The sequence below is a fragment of the Talpa europaea genome, assembly GCF_964194135.1.
Source record: "Talpa europaea genome assembly, chromosome: 12".
In the NCBI taxonomy this organism is placed as follows: Eukaryota; Metazoa; Chordata; class Mammalia; order Eulipotyphla; family Talpidae; genus Talpa; species Talpa europaea.
In genome coordinates this window covers 64623587-64645148 of record NC_140079.1, presented here as the reverse complement: position 1 = coordinate 64645148, position 21562 = coordinate 64623587, and the positions used below count along the sequence as shown (strand labels likewise).

Genomic DNA, 21562 nt, shown 5'->3' with positions numbered 1-21562 from the left:
CAAATATAGAAGTTACTTGTTTTGCCTATTCCTCTCACTACAGTTCTAACCTAACCAGGACTGGCTCAGCACTTTAAAAGACAAGTCAATCCTCCACATTGAAACGCAAATCAAATAGATCGTTAACTATTACTAGAGTAAGCTAAGCCAATTTTCTTCTCAAAATGGGAATAAAGGTTATGAACATTTATAGAAAGCTAACTTATATCCCATGAACATACTCTGCTAGGCATTTTAACTTCCCCAAAGTCATAGTTTATAAATCATAAAGTTGGATTCAAACTCAGGTCTGCTTGACTCTAGAGCACTTTCTACCACATTAGATTACTGAATGTAATTTAAAAATTTAGCAGTCCTTTGTTACTCTGCAGCTATAAAATAATGCCATATGATATGCAAAAAAGTTCTACCTAGATTCATTTCATAAAATATTTTAAAATAGTTTGAAGTCATTTTGTAAGCCATTGACTGTGCTTTCTTACTCTCTTCAGCTTTATTTCAGTTCACTTTTAGCTACTACCATCCTTCTGTACAACAGACCATTTAATCTTTCACTATCTTTCAACTCACTTAAATGTGTAGCCAGGGGTACATATGTATGTATGAGACCAACACAAAAAATCCTTACATATCTATCACCAGAGTCATCAATTATTGAGATTTTGCCATATTTTCACTTCCCTTCTTTTCCCTTGTTCCTAATAGAAAAAAAATTACTAATATCAATCGATAAATTCTTTGAGACATATACAAAGAGGCATTGTTATTAAAAGTTTGCTTTATTTTTCTGTTCACTGAATCAAGTATAGTTACCAATTACAGATAGATTATTTTTATAATAAAGTTCCAAATGTTAGCACAGTTAGCATCACTTTATCAATAACCAAATAATAAATCAAAGTAGGTCCCAGAGCTATGTCCACATCTAGATTGTTCAGGTGATCAGGAACACTTTCATTTGTTTGCTTTAGCTTTCAGTTCTTGGTTATATCTAAAAGGAAACAGAAAGAAAAATAATCATGAAATATAATAAATTTATAAAAAGAAAGGAATGGGAAGCATATTCCATCTCATCTTTCTAAATAGAGAGGCTACTGGTAAATATATCTCCTCAGAGGCTTACAGAAACAGGCAGAAGGAAAAGTGAACCATGTATTTATTTGCATTTGGCTTCCAACTACCATAAATGTTAACAACTTAAGTGATATGCAATTAGTTTTTTGTAAAAAAGCCTTATTTTAATGAATATTTTCACTCCTAAACTGTATGAGAGCATGACTAACATGTGAATAGGTATGTTAAATACGGTTATCTAGAATTTTTTATTTTATAATCACAAAACATTGTTCCTGAGAATAAAATCAGTTGGGAATGGAATTCTGTCTAATCACTAAAAATAAATATACTTCTGTGATGCAGGCCAGCTATTGGGTTCACAAGTTGTAAACACTTAAGTTTACTGAGGTAAAGGGCTATTTCTCATTAATCCAAAGAAAAGTTAGCCAAAGTCAGAGTTTCTCCCTTCTACAATACCCTGGGTTTCATTTACTACTCTTCCCAGCTTATAACAGAGTGGAGAATAATATAAGCACAAGAAGGAACTTCTTCCATGAGGCATACCATACCTCCTAGATTTCTCAAAAGGCCATGAATTCAAATAGTTAAGTGTTTTCCCAAATGCCCTATCTAACATTCATACTTCTTTTGTTTTTTTAAAAAGATTTATTTATTTATTTATAGAAGAACCGGGGTACAGGCCAGATGCGTGGGAGGGTATGAGGATTCACCAGAAACCAAGTGGGGAACAGAACAGGCAGACTGATGAAATACACTGCTGAGGGGAGCAGCAGGCGAGACAGGAGAGGTCTGCCACGCCATGTCCATGTGGGACCCTCGCCAGCTGGCAGGGATCAAATCGGCGCTGCAGAGGCTGCGGACACTTCACAGAGCGGTGCTCAACCATCTGTGCCACCAGGGGAGGCCTTCTAACATTCATACTTCTAAACAAATCTCCCAGTCTCTATTGTAACCAAAAAGTTCCAAAAATCCTTTTGTCAAGCTATATCGGAATTTCTGATATTAGAAATAACAGCTTAGTATATGGCACTTAGTGTTCTCTTAGCTCTACTGTCATGAGTTAATATAAAGTTAAAATGTAATGGTGTATAAGAAAAATACTCTGTAAATAAAAATCATATGCAAATCAAAGTTTATGTAAGTAAATCCTAAAAATGTTTGTAAGGCACACTGCAGAATGAGTTATTTACCTACTTATTATGTGGTAGATGATTATGGAAGGATTAAGTTATAAAGGATTAAATTATAAAACTAGTAGTACTACTAGCAAAGACAATGAAATTAAAATACACTGTACTCTGCATAACAGATTGCCTTCTGAAAGGAAGGTAAATTATAACTCAATATTTCCTATTTTGTCATTGAGATCATTCAGTTATTTTTAGGTTAAAAAAAAAAGCTGTTATTTATGCAACTGTTTTGTAATTTAGGAAAGTTCTATAGTTCAAGCAAAACCAGATCCTTCCTCTAAGATGAGTTCTAAGTGTGGTGTGATAACCAGTCACTACTAACTGAGGAAACAGTGCCATGGAACACCTTCCCATGAAAGCAGCAGCCTTACTCTAACATTTCTAGTACTACGTAACCACACAATTAAGTCCCACTTTACTACATATAACTGAAAGTGAGTGATAAAAGGTTCATGTAAAAATTTATTTAATAAATCATAAATTGTATATGCTGCCTTAGTTAAAAAGATTCTATGATAATACACACACTTAGATTTAAAGCCTAGGTAACATTCTGCTTAACACTAATAATGTAAGCCGGCGAAATTTTTTAGAAAAGTTAAATTTTTGCTTCAGGTACTTCCCAATTTTAGCAGTACCTGTGAATCTTGAATTAAAAAAAAAAAAAAAGTACTGTGATCTAGGTGGTTTCTGAGGCAGACTTCTTCTTTTCCACCTTTGGTAGACTTACCTCCAAATACGAATGAGCTGAGAGGCTCCTGCTGCCCCAACAAAGAAATTAACAGCAAACAGACTCCAATTTTTTGGAATAATTACAAGAGAGTACCTTGACCAAATTAACCCTGTTGAAACAAATCATACATTTTTTTTTTTTAAAGCACAGTACTGCTGCAATATCTTGTTAAAATTTAATAAGCAAAATAATTCTAAGTAAGACTCTGACAACAATAATGTGGAATAAAGAAGAAATACTATAATCTCAGTCTTTAATAGTGTTATACAAAATACTCAGTTCTCACATCAAAGGAGAATTTTCTAAGTAAAATGAATATTAACTGCAACTTTTCCCCCTACTTAGAAAAATATGTTCGTGAAAAACAAATACCCATGCAAATACTATAATTATTCATAGTAAACCTCTTCCTTGTCTGCATTTATAACCTATTCACTTCCTAGAGGTAATACTGTTAATTCCTTTGTGAGTCTATGTATTTCAAACATTAAGCTATTTTAAAGAACTGATATAAAATAAAACAAAAATATTGAATGTTCTATAAGGAACATGGAAGATACTCATATAACTTACCTGTAGCCATCAAAACAGCAGATTGTGCTGTGCTGAGTTTTTCTGCAGGTCTGGCCATGTCGGCCAATCCAGCACACACTAACCCCTATAAGTACACATTAGCACATACAAAGGGGGGAAAAAAAGGCATCATGAGTGAGGGAGTAAAGGTCGTTAACTTTAAGTACTATATGACAGTAGCTATTTTAGTATTTATGCATAAAGAAAATGTTCATCATGACAAAATGCTATAATGAATTTAGGAATGCTTTTTAAATTAATTTATATTCTGTTAACCACATTAAGCAGTCTCACATATTTGAAAATGACACACACTCTTTCTTTCACATATGAATTTATATCTTCTTTACATGTTGGGGACCACTTGTGGCGTATGCCTGAATGATATTTAAGGTAATTTGTATGATTCCACCTTAATGTTTTTGTTAATGTTATTTTTTTTAAGAAAAAGTACCAGAAAAGCTCTAATTATAGTTTCTTAGTTAGACCATTTTTCTTTATAATCAAAATATACTTGGTCATTCCTTTTTTGCTGTTTCTAGCAATCTTTTATTGAGTTGCCCCTCTCATACCTTATCACCAGCTTCATTCAAAAAATTCAGTAATGAACCTTCACTAGAACATTAGTTATGCTGCTCTGTTGCAGAGATGACAATATGTAATAAAATCATTTCTATTAATGGAAAATTTAAGCCTACACAAAGTGAGACCAACACAAAAAATCCTTACATATCTATCACCAGAGTCATCAATTATTGATATTTTGCCATATTTTTACTTCCCTTCTTTTCCCTTGTTCCCTTTTTCTTGTTCCTTTTTTCCTTCAGGTATTTTAAAGCAAATCCTAAAAAGGCTATTAGAGAATATGTTCTTAAGAAATCATTTTCAGGTTTTACTGAGTTTCTAAAAGATGCTCTTGCATAGAAAAGACAAACTACTAAAGGGTTTCATTCCTAAACAGAACAAACATAATTATGAATTTATACACAAGTTTATAATAAGTCCAAATGTTTTCTTAAAAAGATTTATTGATTTATGCATATAAGAACTGGGGTACAGGCCAGAGGTGTGTGTGTGGGGGGGGGGATGAGAGGATCACTAGAGACAGAGTGGGGAACAGAACAGGCAGATTGACTGAAATATACCACTGAGGGGAGCAGCGAGGGGCGAGACAGGAGAGGTCTGCTGGGCCATGTGGGTATCTCCCTGGCCGGGGATAGAATTTGTGTTCAGTGACTGAAGATAGCTTCATAGGCTGCATCCACACCAGGAGGCAATATTGAAGTCAATAATTCAAGAAAGCAACGATTCTGGCTTAAAAAGGGGCAAATAGTTAAATACACGAGTAAAACTAGAGGTAAATAATGACAAATACCAGTGTTCTTTTTGTGAAAACGTGCCCAGAGTCCTGTGATTTTTCTTTCTAAATGCTTCCCAATCATCCCTCCTACATTCTCCTTCTAGGTTCCAATGTATATTTTCTGTTTCAATTTGTTCTACTTCTTTTGCTGGGTGGAATACTGCCACTGTGTAGGGGGAGAAAGGGACTTGTTCCTAATTATTATTCTACAGGGTTGACATATATCCTTACATTGTGGCTTGTTGAATAGCTCTGTGAAGACTATGGGCTATATTTCAGCAATTCCAAAATGCATAGAGATAGCAAAACCATCAAGATTTTAAAATATGAATTAATTCATAAGTAGTTTCAGCTATAAAAACAAATAAATAGCTATCAAATAATCTTGAAATAGTTGGACTAATTTATAAGAAGTGAAAACAGATTAACTCCACCAAATAGTACAGACTTCAAGAGTTAAAAGACTAGTTTATAGAAAAAGACAATGAACAAAAATAACAGAACCTTCCTTAACTGGCCTTATGTACATAGACTCCCTAGATTGACCAGCGTTTTCCACTCTACCTATAAACAAGCTAACAGATACCTGTGGCCAATTACTCATGGCTAGTGGGCTATTCTCTACTGTACTCATGCATTTTTGACCCCAGCCGTTGAGTAGCATTTTTGTCAAGTCACTGTCGACAAATCTGCCCATACTGGTTTTACTTGTTAATGCAATTAACATTTTTTCCCAAAGATTTATTTATTTATACACACAAGAGCTGGGGTACAGGCCAGAGGTGCGGGGGGGTTGAGAGGATTCACCAGAGACAGAGTGGGGAACAGAACCGGAAGATTGACTGAAATACACTGCTGAGGGGAGCAGTGGGTGAGACAGGAGAGGTCTGCTGCGCCATGTGGGCCGCCCCCTGGCCAGTCAGGGATCGAACTTGTGCTACAGAGGCTGCGGATTGCTTCATAGTGCCATGCTTAACCCCTTGCGACATACAAGGAGGCCCACAATTTACATTATTTAGTGAATTATTAGATAAACATAAAATACAATGAGAGGGTTGTTGCTTTTGTGGCAACTGAAGTGACTGCTTTGGAAAGATTGAATATAGGCAAGTTGTTAAAACTTGCTGTCAAATTTGGTGTTATAAAAAGGTTGGGGAGTGAGAAGCCATAAAAATCTAGCAGATTTCTGTTCTAATACCCATGAAAATGTCTACGATTTAATGCTTTAAAGAAAACTAAACTGAAAATTATATAGAATACAGTACAATTTATCTAAGATACAGAACTCTAAATTTTAGTGGATCAACACAAAATCTTCAGCCTTGCAATAGATGATTGGTTGGTGAATTTAAAATATTTAAGGTATATAAGTATTGATTTTTAGAATTATCTACGTTGACCTTTAGGATTACTTGGTTTCAACTAATGTGGTTAAGAAAAGACACCACCATAGTTAAATGTTGGAAGAAGTATAGTTTGAAATTTTTGGTCATTAAAATTTATTTTAATGGATCTTAAAATACTGTGACAGAGTTTTGGTCAAGTTGTTTTCATTAGAAAGTACTGATTTTAAAAATAACTTAAAGTTGCCACACATAAAAGCCACAAATGGAATGGTTCATAAAACGCTCTCCTTTCCTTCTGAACATTTTATGATGCATTATTATCATTAACCAATCTTTTATTATCAAATTGAAGTGGCCAATTGACAAACATGGTTCTGAGATAGTTCTTCCACCACTGATTAAGAGTGGGGAGGGGGGGAATAAGGAGCGTATATTAGAGCTAATCATTTAAACTTCTGAGTTTTCTGGGTAGGCATGGAGACCTTGCCAGCTCCAGCTGCCTTCTTGTCTGCTTGGATGACACCCAGAGCAACCATCTGTCTCATGTCACAAACAGCAAAATGGCCCATAGGAGGATTGTCACAAAAGTTCTCAACACACATGGGCTTGCCAGAGATGAACAGTGGCAGTATCACTAGGTTTTATGAATTAGGGCCATCTTCCAGCTTTTCCCTCAGAACAACAATCTTCTTCAGCTCAGCAAACTTTCAAGCAATGTGAGTTGGGTGACAACCCAGCACAGGTGCATATCCAGCACTGATTTGGCCTGAATGGTTCAAATAATCACCTGGGCTGCTTCCACTGGTGGGTCACTTTTACTGTCACCAGTCATACTGCCAAGATGAACATCTTTGGCAGATATCTTCTTCTTTTTTTTTTTTTTTTTTAATTTTTTTTTCATTTTTTTTTTTTTTTTTTAGAGGCATGCTTTTACTTATTTATTTATTTCTTTGTTTGTTTTTGTTTATACATGCACTGGGTACAGTCAGAAGCGCGGGAGGGTGAGAGAATTCACCAGAGCCAGAGCGGGGAGCAGAGCAGGCAGAAGGACCGAAGTACACTGCTGAGGGGAGCAGCGGGCGGCAGGAGAGGTCTGCGCACCATGTGGGACCCTCCTCCGGTGGCCGGGGAGCAGCCGGGGGATCGAACCGGCGCCGCAGACGCCGCGGGCAGCTTCGCAACCCAGCGCTCAACCGCTGCGCCACCGGGGAGGCCCCGGCAGATATCTTCTTGATATGAAAGTTTACCCTGCCCCCTAGGAAGTTTCATTCAAAGCTGCATGGTATATTTCAACATAACTTACTTCAGATGTCATGTTACTGGAGTAAAGGTGACCACCATGCTAGTTTTGAGAACACCAGTCTCAACTTAGCTCACTGTGATAGTACAAACACCACCAGTTTTGTAATATCCTGGACGGGCAAGGGCTTGTCAGTTGGATAAGCTGGTGGTTCGATGCAACCCAGAGCCTCAAGCAGCATGGTTCTACTGGCACTGCTATCTTTACAGGGGACTTTCCATCCTTTAAAGCATGGCATGTTGAGATTTGACTTCAGCATGCTGTCACTATTCCAACTAGCAATTGGCACAATTCTACTGTGATAATGTTGTAGCCAAATTTCTTACTGTAGGTGCTGACTTTCTTAATGATTTCCTTATATATCTTTTGGTTGTTGGGTGGTTCAGTGGAATCCATTTTGTTAAGACCAATAACGAGCTGTTTTATATCCAGTGTATAAGTCAGAAGGGCATGCTCTCAGGTCTGCCCAGTCTTGGAGGTACCAGCTTCAAATTCATCAATACCAGCAGAACAATCAGGACAGCATAATTGGCCTGAGATATATTGGTGATCATGCTTTTGATAAAGTCTCTGTGTCCTGGGGCATCAAAGATGGTCACATAATACTTGCTGGTCTTGAATTTCCACAGGGAGATGTCAATGGGATACCATGCTTGCATTCAGCTTTCAGTTGATCTAAGATTCAAGCATACTTGAAGAAGCCCTTTCCTATTTGAGCAACCTTCTCAAATTTTTCAGTGGTTCTTTTGGGGATACCACCATATTTGTAGATCAGAACAGAGTTGCAGACTTTCTCAATCTCTGTGTCAAATGACAATGATTTGACATGAGTCTTTTCCTTCCATTTTGTCTCAGATTTAGTGGTGGTTATTACAGCACCTATGTTCTGGAAGCAACCCCATTATAATAAATATGAAATTCTTAATATAGAACTTGTATGCCTTTGCAGAAACAACTGCTATATGTTATGCACAGACTACCACAGATTGATTACTATTAAATAATCTCAGGTAAGTAAACACATTAATAGTACATAAATTAAGTATTGAACAAAGGAAATCTTCCCACTAGAGAATAAGACATAGGCGTTTTTATTGCTATGCTGTCATCAGAAGACTAATAATGATTTCAAAATGAACTTAAAACGTGTTTTTAAAGAAGACAGAGACAGGCAAGAAGGCACTTAGGAGTATATAATACTGTCCATGATAGACCAGATCAAAGAAACACTATTGATAAAATCAATAAACTTCCATACTGTGGCAAATTTAAAGTCAAAAAGGACCCTGAAATTTATTGCAAATAAATCCAGTCATTCTTATGGAGCCTAAAAATTTGCATTTCTATCATGGTCCTGGGTAATGTAAATGCTGCAGATCCAAGAGCTGCACTTTGAGAAGCACTGGTATAACCCAAACTGGAATTTTCTATTTTTTTGTATTTCACTGTGTATATAAACCACGTTTCTTGACCCAGTAGTCTCTTTCGGAGGCTTTACATTGTTTCCACCTCTTAGCTATTGTAAATAGTGCTGTGCTGTGTGTTTCTTGATGTTAAACGAGGAAACTGAATTATATGATTGCTTTAGCTCTACAGTGCAGACTCACTGTTTCTCAAACCGGGTCTCCAAAAAAATTTTAAGCTTTCCACAACATATTTATCTTGTATATTTTCAAAATTAAGTAGATTTTGCCTATTTGGGCTCATCACAATGGCCTCCTCATAACTGAACACCACCACTACATTTCAGTGTTTTAGTCCACAGCACGTGCTCCTACATGTGTGCTCCTTCATCAAGGGCTATGAGAAAATACACTTAGTATACATATGATGCATTCACCCAAAATGAGGGCCAAATGAAGCTGTGCAAAATAAAGTTTTTCTTTTTTTTTTAAATAATAAATGTTATTTTTATATTCCCCATACAATTGCAACCCCCCCATTCTGACCCCAATCCCTCCCCTCCCGCCCCCCACCCCCCAAAAAGTGTCTCTGGTTCATAGTTTTTTGTTGATTTTGATTTTCACTTTCTTATAGTTATTCATTTTCCTGGTCCCTTATTTAAGTTTTCTAGATTCCTGCTATGAGTGAGACCATCCGGTATTTTTCTTTTTCTTTCTGGCTTATTTCGCTGAGCATGATCCCTTCCAGTGCCATCCATGTTGCTGCAAATTGCATGTGTTTATCTTTTTTGAATGCTGAGTAATATTCCATGGTATATATGTACCACATCTTCTTGATCCAGTCATCTATTTTTGGGCATTTGGGCTGTTTCTAAAGCTTAGCTATTGCAAATAGTGCTGCTATAAATATAGGGTTGCAGGTGTTCTTTGGAATTGATGTTTCTGTGTCCTTTGGGTAAATACCTAGGAGTAGAATTGCTGGATCATATGGAAGCTCTATGTTTAGTAGGTCCAGAAATCTCCACACAGCTCTCCATAGTGGTTGGACCAGCCAAACTGGAATTTTCAACATAAAATCAATGATTTGCTGCAAAGCAGCCACCACGATTATTTGTCAGTTAAATGAGAACATTAGGAATGGAAACTGGCATAGAGTTAAAGTGTTGGTCTTGGTGTCAGAAGTCCTAGATTGTCATTTACCAAATGTTAATATAAATTTCACGTTTTGTGACTAACTTACCTTGCCTCTATTTTAGTGTTATTGTCTTCAGCTCTTACATTAACAATAAAAGTTAATTTGGGGATTTTTTTTTTTTTTTTTTTTAAGATTTATTTATTTATTTATACATACAAGCACTGGGTACAGTCAGAAGCACAGGAGGGTGAGAGAATTCACCAGAGCCAGAGCGGGGAGCAGAGCAGGCTAAGGACCGAAGCACACTGCTGAGGGGAGCAGCGGGCGGCAGGAGAGGTCTGCACGCCATGTGGGACCCTCCTCAGGTGGCTGGGGAGCAGCTGGGGATTGAACTGGCGCTGCAGAGGCTGCGGGCAGCTTCCCAACCCAGAGCTCAACCGCTGTGCCACCGGGGAGGCCCTAATTTGGGGATTTTTAACTACTTAGCCATAAAATTTTAGAATGGAAGCTGTATGTTCCTAGAGCACATAGCTGTGAGATTGTTGATAACAAGTATAATCTCAGAGAACATCTTACATAAGGAAAAACTAAAGTAGGTAATGTGGCATATGCAGGAAAAAAAAGATATATCTGAAGATACTTGCATGAAATCATTTAGAGGTATGCCAGGAACATTTAAAAGTACATCCCTCTTAAAAGTTACTTCAAATACATTCCTACTAAAGAACACTTTTTCCATAGCTCCTGTAAAAACCTTAAGACTTACCCATTTCATAATTGGAGCCCAGAAAAAAACTGTTTTGGGACCTGAAATTAAAAAAGAAAAAGAAAAATTAAGGAATAAACCAACTACTTTACACATGTCTTTTAAGAGTTATCTCTACATTTCAAAAATTCCCAAATCTATCACTCTAGTTCTAATTATTTTTACTATACTTCCTATTTCTTTGTATTTAAAATTTAGAGACTAAATATGGTAACAATCTTTCAGATTAGCTGTTTTCACCTTATCAATTATTTTAAATAATAATTAATATTGTTAAAATTAGCTAAAGTTTAGCTAATTAAAAATAGCTAAAGTGGGCCTCCCCGGTGGCGCAGCGGTTGAGCACTGGGTTGCGAGGCTGCCCGCAGCCTCTGCAGTGCCGGTTCGATCCCCGGCCGCCGGGCGAGGGTCCCACATGGCGCGCAGACCTCTCCCGCCGCCTGCTGCTCCCCTCAGCAGTGTACTTTGTCAGTCTGCCTGTTCTGCTCTCCGCTCTGGCTCTGGTGGGTTCTCTCACCCTCCCCCACTTCTGACTGTATCCAGAGCTTGTATAAATAAATAAATCTTAAAAAAAAAATAGCTAAAGTACACCTGTTAAAAATAGCTAAAGTACAACAGAGATGGTTTTGGAAACCACTTCCAATGCTTTCCCTTGAATTTGGAACTTAACATTAGATCACTACTGGATAACCTTCAAGTTGAGAAAATTACAAATTATGGAAATTTTTGATACAAGCTGCAGTAGATATTTACATATTCACCAATTCAATTAATATTTATTACTATAACATTTTACCATATGCTTTCTAGCTCTTGTAAAAATTCTATATATTCTAGTACAAAATTAATGAATCTAACCTTTAATTCATATAAAAAAAGGAAAGTTACTAGCTTTGTAAGCTCCTCAATAGAAGGGTGTTTGCTTTAGTTATCCTGGCACACGCCTGCTTTCTGCAAAATGTTAACTAAGTGTTTGTAGTATTGGAGACAATACCACAATACTAAAAACTATTGGTTTTTGAGATAACCTAGAATTTGAGAAGCATATTTCTAAGTTGGAAGGAAACTCAGAGGTCATCTAATGTAAATTCTTCATTTCACCAGTGAGGTTCAGAAAGTTTTTCAACCTACTCAAGTCACACAGCAGTAAGCAGCAGAATTGTAACTGGATCCTAAGTCTTCTAACTCTTAAATTAGTGCTCTTTAACTGCATAACTCTACTCATGTTTAACTCTTCCAAATCATCCATGTCTTTTAACCTTCAAGGGGATACAAAGAGAGAAAGAAACATGTTCATGCTAAATCCAATATAATCAGACACTTAAAGTGATGATTATATTCTCACACACTAGATAAACAAAATACATTTCCTCTTAAGACACAACTCAAGGGGCCTCCCTGGTGGCACAGTGGTTGCCTGCTCTGTTCTCTGCTCTGACTCTGGTGAATTCTCTCACCCTCCCACACTTCTGACTGTACCCAGTGCTTGTATAAATAAATAAATCTTTAAAAAAAAAAAAAGACACAACTCAAGCAACTTTATATAAGACAACAGTGATCTACTAGAAAATCAAAATTTAGAAACATTCTAGTGTATATTCATGACCATTGCTGCTTTGATGCTATATTTTACTAACCAAGAATAAAACAATTTGTCTTTATGGATCACTTCTCTTCATTTACTCCCAATTACTATTTTACAATAACACTAGCAGGTAAAGATTCATTTATCCATTTGCCCCCCCAGCAGGTGAGCACTGGCTGTCATTAATAAGAAGGATTTTTATTCACACATGTGTAGAAATAACATTTTAAAGATTAAATTGACTTTAACCTATGATTTGGAAACAAAAGAGTTAAGTTGAAAAAGCACCCAGTTGTATTTCTGGGCCTAATTTATTGTAGACAAGATCATTCAGTCGTACATCCATAATAATTACTGCATCTTTATGGTGCACCAGCCTCTGGGGATACATTGATAAATAAAATGCAGTGCTGTTTTTAATGACCCAAGAACAGATAGACTGTTTAAGTAAAATCGTATCTGGAAGTTGGATAAAAGTATTTTAGGGAAACTTTAAATTCTAAAGTTCTTTCATAAAAGCCACACTAATTTCATACTTACACCATACCATCCACCCAAAGTGAAAATTAACCCAGTAATAACAACTCCTTTTTGGGGAATGTGTGGCTGACTTACTACCAAAAGTAGCTGATTAATTTTTACATTAAGAAGAGAAACTGAAAAATGTAAAAATGGTAACTTGTAACTTTTGCTTAGTAGTTATAGGAAAGTGTCACAGAGTATAAACTATTGTGCCTTTAACATTATTAATTGATGGCAATGTTACACATTTCAGACTATTCTTTCATAATTTAATATATCCCTGGTATTTTTTTTAACTCTTCCCATTAATCCACATTGTTCTTACAGTTAAATTCATTAACTCAATGTGATTTTAGCAAAAGGAATTTTAAAATCTACCAGTGTACTTTAAATATTCTACTGTAGTTAATTATATATCTACTTACCTATCAAGATTATAACTTTCGGGCCTCCCCTGGTGGCGCAGCGGTTGAGTGCTGGGCTGCGAAGCTGCCTGCAGCCTCTGCTGCGCCAGATCCCCGGGCACCAGCAAGGGGCACACATGGCACACAGACCTCTCCTGCTGCGCCCGCTGTTCCCCTCAGCAGTGTATTTCATCAGTCTGCCTGTTCTGTTCCCCGCTCTGGCTCTGGTGAATTCTCTCACCCTCCCATGCTTCTGACTGTACCCAGTGCTTGTATAAATCAATCAATCAATCAATCAATCAATCAATCAATCAATCTTTAAAAAAAAAGATTATAACTTTCTTGGGGCTAGTGGCTAAATAGTATTCATACTTGTACCACTACCACCTAATACATGTTAAACAAAAAGGAGAGTTAGCACAGTTGGAAGCAGTTTATATTAAGTAGAGTTTAGACTTCATACGTATGTATATATAATATAAATATACATATATGTGTACACACATATCCAAACACAGAAAAAAATCTTTAACATCATGTTATTTTTATCAGCCTGACACACGTAAGTATTCATGTCTGGCTTATATTTTTAAGAGTTTTTAAATAAGTTTGATGATTTTCTAGAATATTTACACCTAATACTAAAGTCCTGCAATCTAAGTCTTATTTTCTCAATCTTCAAAGTTTATGGATACAAACTTCAGACCAACAATTCTTCAAACACTGTAAAATCATGTCACAGACCCTATCTTTCCTTGGGAGCCAAAACAGTGATTATGCTAAACTTCATTTTCTCCCATATATGTGATAGTCATGTTCATGGTTTCCAACATATCTTCAAGTTTTCCATATTTTAAATTGTAGAACAAATCTGGGGACAGTGTAGAAATGGCTGCAGGGCGAAGCAAAAACAATTGGGGAATTCTAAAATTTGATCTTATAATTGAGTAAAAAATTGATCTATATTCAATGTCTGAGATACTGTTCGTATCTTTTATCTTGTTCCCTAAACATCATACTGTTCTGATCACAGTCACCATATACCTAGAACTCTAGCCACAAATGATACCCTCCTCTTACATATCTTCTTGCTGAAGATACGAAAACAATTTTCTTTGGTCAAGACTATATTGAAAATTCAAAAGAAATTTTTTACAAGCACTTAAAGAAATAGAAAACTTAAATGAAGGCACTGAGTTTCAGAATATAAAATTTGAATCCTAATTTAATTAAATTTAGCCCAGTTCACTGGTTCTCAACCAGGGGTGAATTTACCCCACAAGGGATATTTAGCAACATCTATTGAAGGAGAAATTTTTGATTGCCATAACTGTAGTGGTAGTGTTACTGCTATTACTGATATTTACTGGGTAGAGGCCAGGCTTGCCGTTAAAAACATCCTACAGAGCACAGGACAACCCTCCATAACAAACAATTGTCCAGCCCCCAAAATGTCAACAGTGCAGAGTTAAGAAACCCTGACTTAGGAAGACTGACAAGATAGGCAAATAAATGAGTTTCATGCTTTTCACATCTCTAAACTTTAGTCCATGTTGTTCTATCCCAACAGTCTGACTTGTCTTTGGCTAATTCCTAATATCCCTCAAAAACTCATCTTAGGCTTCATCTCCTCAAAGAAGCCTTCTTTAACATTTCCAGCTTAGACTAAATGATCTGTTTCTGATTGTCTAGGTTAGGTGCTAATCAAAGATATTAAAACTTCAGGTCTGACCTAGATTTGCCTTAACACTGCTTCATTCTCAAGGCTAGAATTTGCTATTTACTCTTCTCCAGGGAAAATGGGTTCCCTTTATATAAGGATTGTGCTAGACTTTTACTCTACTCTCAGCCCACTGCATTCCCATATTTGGCTCCTGCGAGTTCTTCCCATGGGTCTGATGCCATAATGCACCAGTCCGATAATTCGATTTTTTCAAATGCTTTGTCTATTCTACTTAGTTTGAGCTTTTGAGAGTCCTATCATCACATCTAGTTCATTTTACTTCCTCACACAAAGTCTCTGGTCATCTCAGTATTCATTGCTAAATTTATGTTTTATTCTTGTATGAGGTTTGGCATCATCACCCAAGGATAAGTCAGCACATTGTTTTAGTCTCTGGCTTTGAATTCAGCAGACTCCTCTCGCTATTTCAAAAGTGATGGTCCTTTCTATCACCTCCCACAAATTGCTTCTTGAGCAGTGCCTGGAGGGTCCTGGTTTCCTTATACACTTAAGAGCTTCAGGGTCAATGAACAAGTCAAGTTTTTCAGTAAGTTTGTCTGGTGACTAATCTACTCAACTGTCTAGAGAAAAGTGATAGTTTTAAAATATTAACTGCCTCTCCTCCCCCAACCAAACCAACCAAATAAACTTCAAACATGAAATTATGGTTACTAGAACCTAACCCAAGAAAGGTATAAATATTTTAGTTCTTGAATAATTTCAAACACAAACTCTAAGCGAATTTAACAATTGCAATGTACTGAAGCTTAAAATATCAATAGCAAATATAAACTACAAGACATTTTAAATTTCTGATTTTACTGTGTTATCAGAGGATATGGCCAAGTGACACACATAAGAGTTGGATAGCTATAAATGCAAAACAAGTAGTGTTTTGTTAGTTTTAAAAGAAAAAAAGAAAAAGAAAAAAAAGGCTAGCAATGGCCATGATCATACAATAGGTTAATAAAACATTCTAAAGGAAACATACTTTAGTTCACCTTTCCATTTTATCTTAGCTAATCATTTCCTACCTTACGAGTAGATAAATCAAATAAATTTGGACAGATATCATTTTGGTATAGAGATTGTTTTCCTGATGAGGAAACATTCTGATTGATTTCAACATTTCTAAAACAAAGCATTTGGAACTAGGTATCACACAGTGACAGTACAATGTCACATTATGTCTTTCTAGACATGAGAAAAACAAGTTTATGTTCCATATATAATGACATAGCTATTCTTACAAGACAGCAATAAAAATGAAGTCATTAAATAATTATGATACCTGAAGTGATTATAATATCTTAAAATTAAGATAAGCAGAAATATAAACAAAGTATCTGGATAACATTTATTATAATGAAAGAAAATTTGATTAGATAGAAAATTTGAACTGCTGAGAAGACATTCAATAAACATCACCTCAAAAAATTTAATTTGAAGTTTCAAATGAGGGAAATGAGCCCCTGTCAGATACAAAAGTACAGTCTTTTAAACAAAGAATTAATGAACAATTAACATATTTTCATTTGCTTTTTTTGAAAGTTGAAAAAGGTCTCAAATGTTAACAATTTAAATAAAAAGATATTAATGGTTTAAGAAAAAGAGGAAAATAGAACCACATCTTTGATGATTTCTGAAAGTTATACTTGCCTTCAAGTTATATGCACATTGCCAAGATACTATCAAGAGAAATGATAAAGAAGTAAAAGTCATTTCTGAAAACATAAAACAAAGAAATATCAGAGGTATTCAAAAATATATATATATACATATATTCAAATTTTATATATATATATATATAAAATTATGATGGACTATTTTCAAGCCCAACAAAAAATATAGAGAATAATATATTCATTTCTTGGGGGGTTGTTATAGATTTGTCTTGTTTTATTTATTTATTTATTTATTTTAAAAGATTCATTTATTTGTACAAGCACTGGGTACAGTCAGAAGCGCAGGAGCGTGAGAGAATTCACCAGAGCAGAGAACAGAACAGGCAGACTGACAAAGTACACTGCTGAGGGGAGCAGCGGGCGGCAGGAGAGGTCTGCGCTCCATGTGGGACCCTCGCTCAGCAGCCGGGGATAGAACCAGAGCTGCAGAGGCTGCGGGCAGCTTCGCAACCCAGCGCTCAACCACTGCGCCACCAGGGAGGCCCTGTCTTGTTTTATTTTATTTTTTAAAAGATTTATTTGTTTGTTTGTTTGTTTGTTTATTTATACAAGAGCTGGGGTACAGGCCAGAAGTGTAGGGGGTGAGAGGATTCACCAGAACAGAGTGGGGAACAGAACAGGCAGATTGATCAAAGCACACTGCTGAGGGGAGCAGCAGGCAAATTAGGAGGGGTCTGCTGCGCCATGTGGGTTGCTCCCTGGCAGGCCGGGTATTGAACTCGTGCTGCAGTGGTTGCGGATAGCTTCGTAGGTTGCATCTTAACCCCTTGTGCCACCAGGGAGGCCCAATTTGTCTTATTTTAAAAGTACTTTTAAAAGTCCAAGCTTTACACTTCCAGAATTTGAGAAATTCTGCAAGGGAATATCATAATCAAATATGTAACAGAAATACATTTTCAAATGAATTAACAAATCAAGATGCCTTGATGAACTATGATAAACCTGTTGATAAAATGACATAAATTTACTTTCTAATTTCCTTATCTGAGAGGAATTTAATATAATGGATATAAATTCTACCCAAAAAGTATGTCATTTAGTTTATGTACCATTCTCTCTCTAGAAAAAGATTTCCTTCTTGGAATAGAATAAATTACTTTAAACACATGTAAACATACACACATAACAAATACCCAAGTGAGATGCTCATTATGTTCCAGTGTGAAAAATAAAGTTTCTTATTTCTAGTATGACTTAATGAAAGGATAGTTCTGTATATTACATTCTCCAAATTTATTTATCTTGTAACTGGAAGTTGGTACTTTTGGCCACCTTCTAGAATAGTTTTTAGACTCTTTAGAGCTGTGATCTCCCAACTTCTTTGGAACACATGTCCCTACCAGTAAAAAAAAATGCAGTTTATATTTTAATAAATTATTCATGTATATATTTATATATATATAGACTCCACAAAATCCAGTATGTATACATATTTAGATATACATATATTTCATTTATATAACTGCATTAACATGTTTTTAATATTAAGAAGTAAATACACAATGGAATATTAAAAGGATTAAAAAATAGCAAGCATTAATAGAAGTTCCACTGTTTTCTTCCTTCATTCCAATGTTTCATTTTGTGTGCCCCTTGGGATAATTAACCCCATTTTGGAGCTCCTAAATAGAAAGGAATGACTGCTCTGTTAATAATGCTTTCTTCCAACTAAGCTTTTAAGTAAACATTGGGCAGCATGACTTCAAGGTTATTTCTCTGACAAATACCAAGAGTATAGGCTGTGCAGCTGGTTAGTGTGGAGTCATACATTTTTATAGTCAGGAAGTTGGTTATCTCCCTTACAAGAATTGAACTTGCCAGGGTACACACTTGGTTAGCACATTTTATTTTTCTTGTTCTCTTACAGAGGTAGATCATGATGTGTGATGAACACCTAAGTAAATGGATGATAAAGGCCACAGGTCTAACTATAATGCACACATTACTTTAATATAATGACTCAAAATGCAATACGCTAACTTTAGTCTATTCGAAGACATGTTCTTTCTACCTGTCTAGACACACTTGGCAGTGATAAAATTAAATCTCAAAAATTATAATTAGCAATGTACTATAGATATCCAATGATTAATACCCTAGCCTTGAACATCACTTTAAAAATCTCTATTGTTAATATACCGTTTAAATGACAATCATTAATATAGCGTTATGTAAAACCTTGAATATTTTCTCTGGATAACTCTTGGTAATAACCACTCAGATTTTATCCAATACTAGTAAATCAACAGATATATTTTCCATGCTTCTTCATTTCTACATTTGTGTGTGCCTACGACTTTTAATCACAAATAATTTTGCAGTGATAGGTGTTCTTACTGTACATATTGACTAAAAGCTTAGATGGAAGGGAACTAACATTTTGTTGAGAGTCTAGATGCAAAAACTCTGCTACATGTTTACAGACATTATATCATTTAATTTTCAGAACACTCTTTAAATGGTGACAATTATCTCCATTTATGGAGTGAATAATTAAGGCTTAGGAGATTTAAGGTTAAGGTCAATCTGCCAAATCTTGATCTTAGTTCTGTTTGGCTTCAAGCCGTATGTCCCTTCAAGTATGCTGAAAAATGACTTAAAATAACTGAACTATTCCAAGAATATCCAGATGAAATGCACAATCTACAAACACAAGGTAATCCCTTCATTGTGAAAGTAGAATAAAATCATATAAACAATGATTATAGGTGGTAAAAGCCAAATGCTTGGAAAAGATCACTGTAAAACCACCATCACCTTTTGCAATAGCATAGTTTAAAATTGCTCCTCTACCTGCCCTTATTCTACAGATCAAACACAAAGCTTAAGAAGGTCAGAGTTGACTTTACAGGGTTTAGCTAACTCTAAATCTCAGATCACTGCAGTATTGCCCAACCCTCCTCCCTCCTGAAAAACTTTGCCATAAAGCACAACTCCAAAGAATTGAGTGTTGAAAGAATTAAAAAGTAAACTAAATGTCTTTATCAAAAACCTATCATTAGAGATCAATTTTATAGTGGGTACAATATTGTAGTAAATCATATCATACTAAAGTACCATCCCAAAAGACTGTCCATTCCATTTTCAAACCGAATCAGATTTGGGAATGGGTTCAGACTCCAGAGAGCTGCTTCATAGTTATGCCGGGAGCTAGACAACCAACCTTCATAATAAAACCACCAGCAGAGATAGATTTGACAATGCAGGTTAACTAATCACTTTTTGGGTTGCACTTAAATCTTTCAATTTATAACAAATTTCTCTTTTGCTAAGTCACACTTGAAAAAGGACCTCAGAATGTATCAGTCAAGTAAGTATTATTAGTGCCCATTTTATAAAAGAGGTAACCGAATTCTAGATCTTAAAGAGTTGGAGGGAGTGAGATCGTCTGGTTTCTTAAAGAACTATTATTTTTTTCAGTTTTGAGAGCACTAACATTTACTGAGCATTTATGAAGAATCAGACATACACATTATCTTTAATTCTTGGGCCACATTTTACAGAAGCTAAGAGATTTAGAATTTCTCCCAAGGTCACACCTATAGTAAGAGACAGAGCTGGATGAACTCCAGGTCTGGCTGCTGAAAAGGTGAAGAGTTATTCTGTAATTTCATATGTAAGGATAGACTTAATGAAACAAGCAAGACCTGTGAAAAGGCGGAATGACACTGACTCTGAAACAGGTAGCACATCTGCTGGTGCTGAAAGAAGCGTGACCTTTACTTCAAAACCTCAGTGCGCCAGGCACCAATCTAGCTCTGCTCCGGGCGCATCAACATACCACCACTCCGGGAGGGAAAGAGGGGTTAAGGAGGGTTTCCTGGTAGCGCAGACCCTTTCTCTGCCACCACAGAATGGGGGAAAGATCAAGCCCCGAGGCTGGATCCAGGTTTGAGTAGTGCCTAAGGGATAGGGTGCAACAGAGGTCACGAAGGGCGCTGACTCTAGAATCACGGGTTGATGAGAGATGCTGGATTCTAGCAAGTGAAAAGCAGAGAGGATGAGCGAATAGACGGATTCATCAAGGGGAAGGGACTGTGCGTGATGCCTCCAGCGGCAGAGTTGTCAACGGATCTCTAAAGGTCTATTTAAAAGGAAGGAGGGTGGTGGTGGGGGGGGAACGGAAGGTGTTGGTCGCAACCGTTCCGGGTCTATTACCTGCTGGGTGGTTGTACAAAGGCCTGAATTTCTCTGGTAGCAGGAGCTCCACTTTATCTAGGACCCGGTGGTAGGTGGCCCGCAGGCCTCGGGCGCCGGCTGCTGACATCTTCGAGATCTAGAGTTCGTGGACAGCCGAGTTGGGAGAGTGGCCGTGTCCTTGTCCCTGGTTGACAACGAAGAGCAGCTCGTCACTTTCCCCGGCTACAGCGCCTCGTGTCCTCCTCTCCCTTAGGGTGCCCTTCCCGCGGCTTAGCCTGCCCCCTGCGAACCGCCCAAGGGCCCGGGGGTGGTGGGGGGAGCAGGGGGAGGCCCGAGGGGGCGGAGGCTCTGCGATGCCCCGCCCCGGGCCCACCTCCAGCCCTCCCGCCGCCGAGAGTAAGGAGGAGTCATGGCAACAGGTGCCAAAAAGATTGCCTCACCTAATCCACCCTGCCGAGCCTTGCGGCAGCGCACTTGCGCAAGTGGAGCTGCCCACGGCGATTGGCCGGCATGCGGCGTGGGCGGGGCCCAACACGGGCTTCTATATTCTCCTTCCTGCCCTGGAGGCCATGTTGGAAAAGGGAAAGTGAAGCTCCCCCGGCTCCAATCCCCTTGCACTC

At 37.0% G+C, this 21562-nt stretch overlaps 1 protein-coding gene across 1 annotated transcript; it reads right to left on the bottom strand.

Moving 5' to 3' along the window:
- Window positions 1-954: 954 nt before the first annotated feature.
- MPC2 (mitochondrial pyruvate carrier 2) lies at window positions 955-21069 on the bottom strand (the record flags this gene model as incomplete). The annotated part of the gene is made up of 5 exons (XM_084251021.1): window positions 955-991; window positions 2998-3109; window positions 3574-3658; window positions 10884-10924; window positions 20961-21069. 5 exons carry the CDS (start codon window positions 21067-21069, stop codon window positions 955-957), a joined length of 384 nt encoding a protein of 127 aa, XP_084107147.1.
- Window positions 21070-21562: the final 493 nt, after the last annotated feature.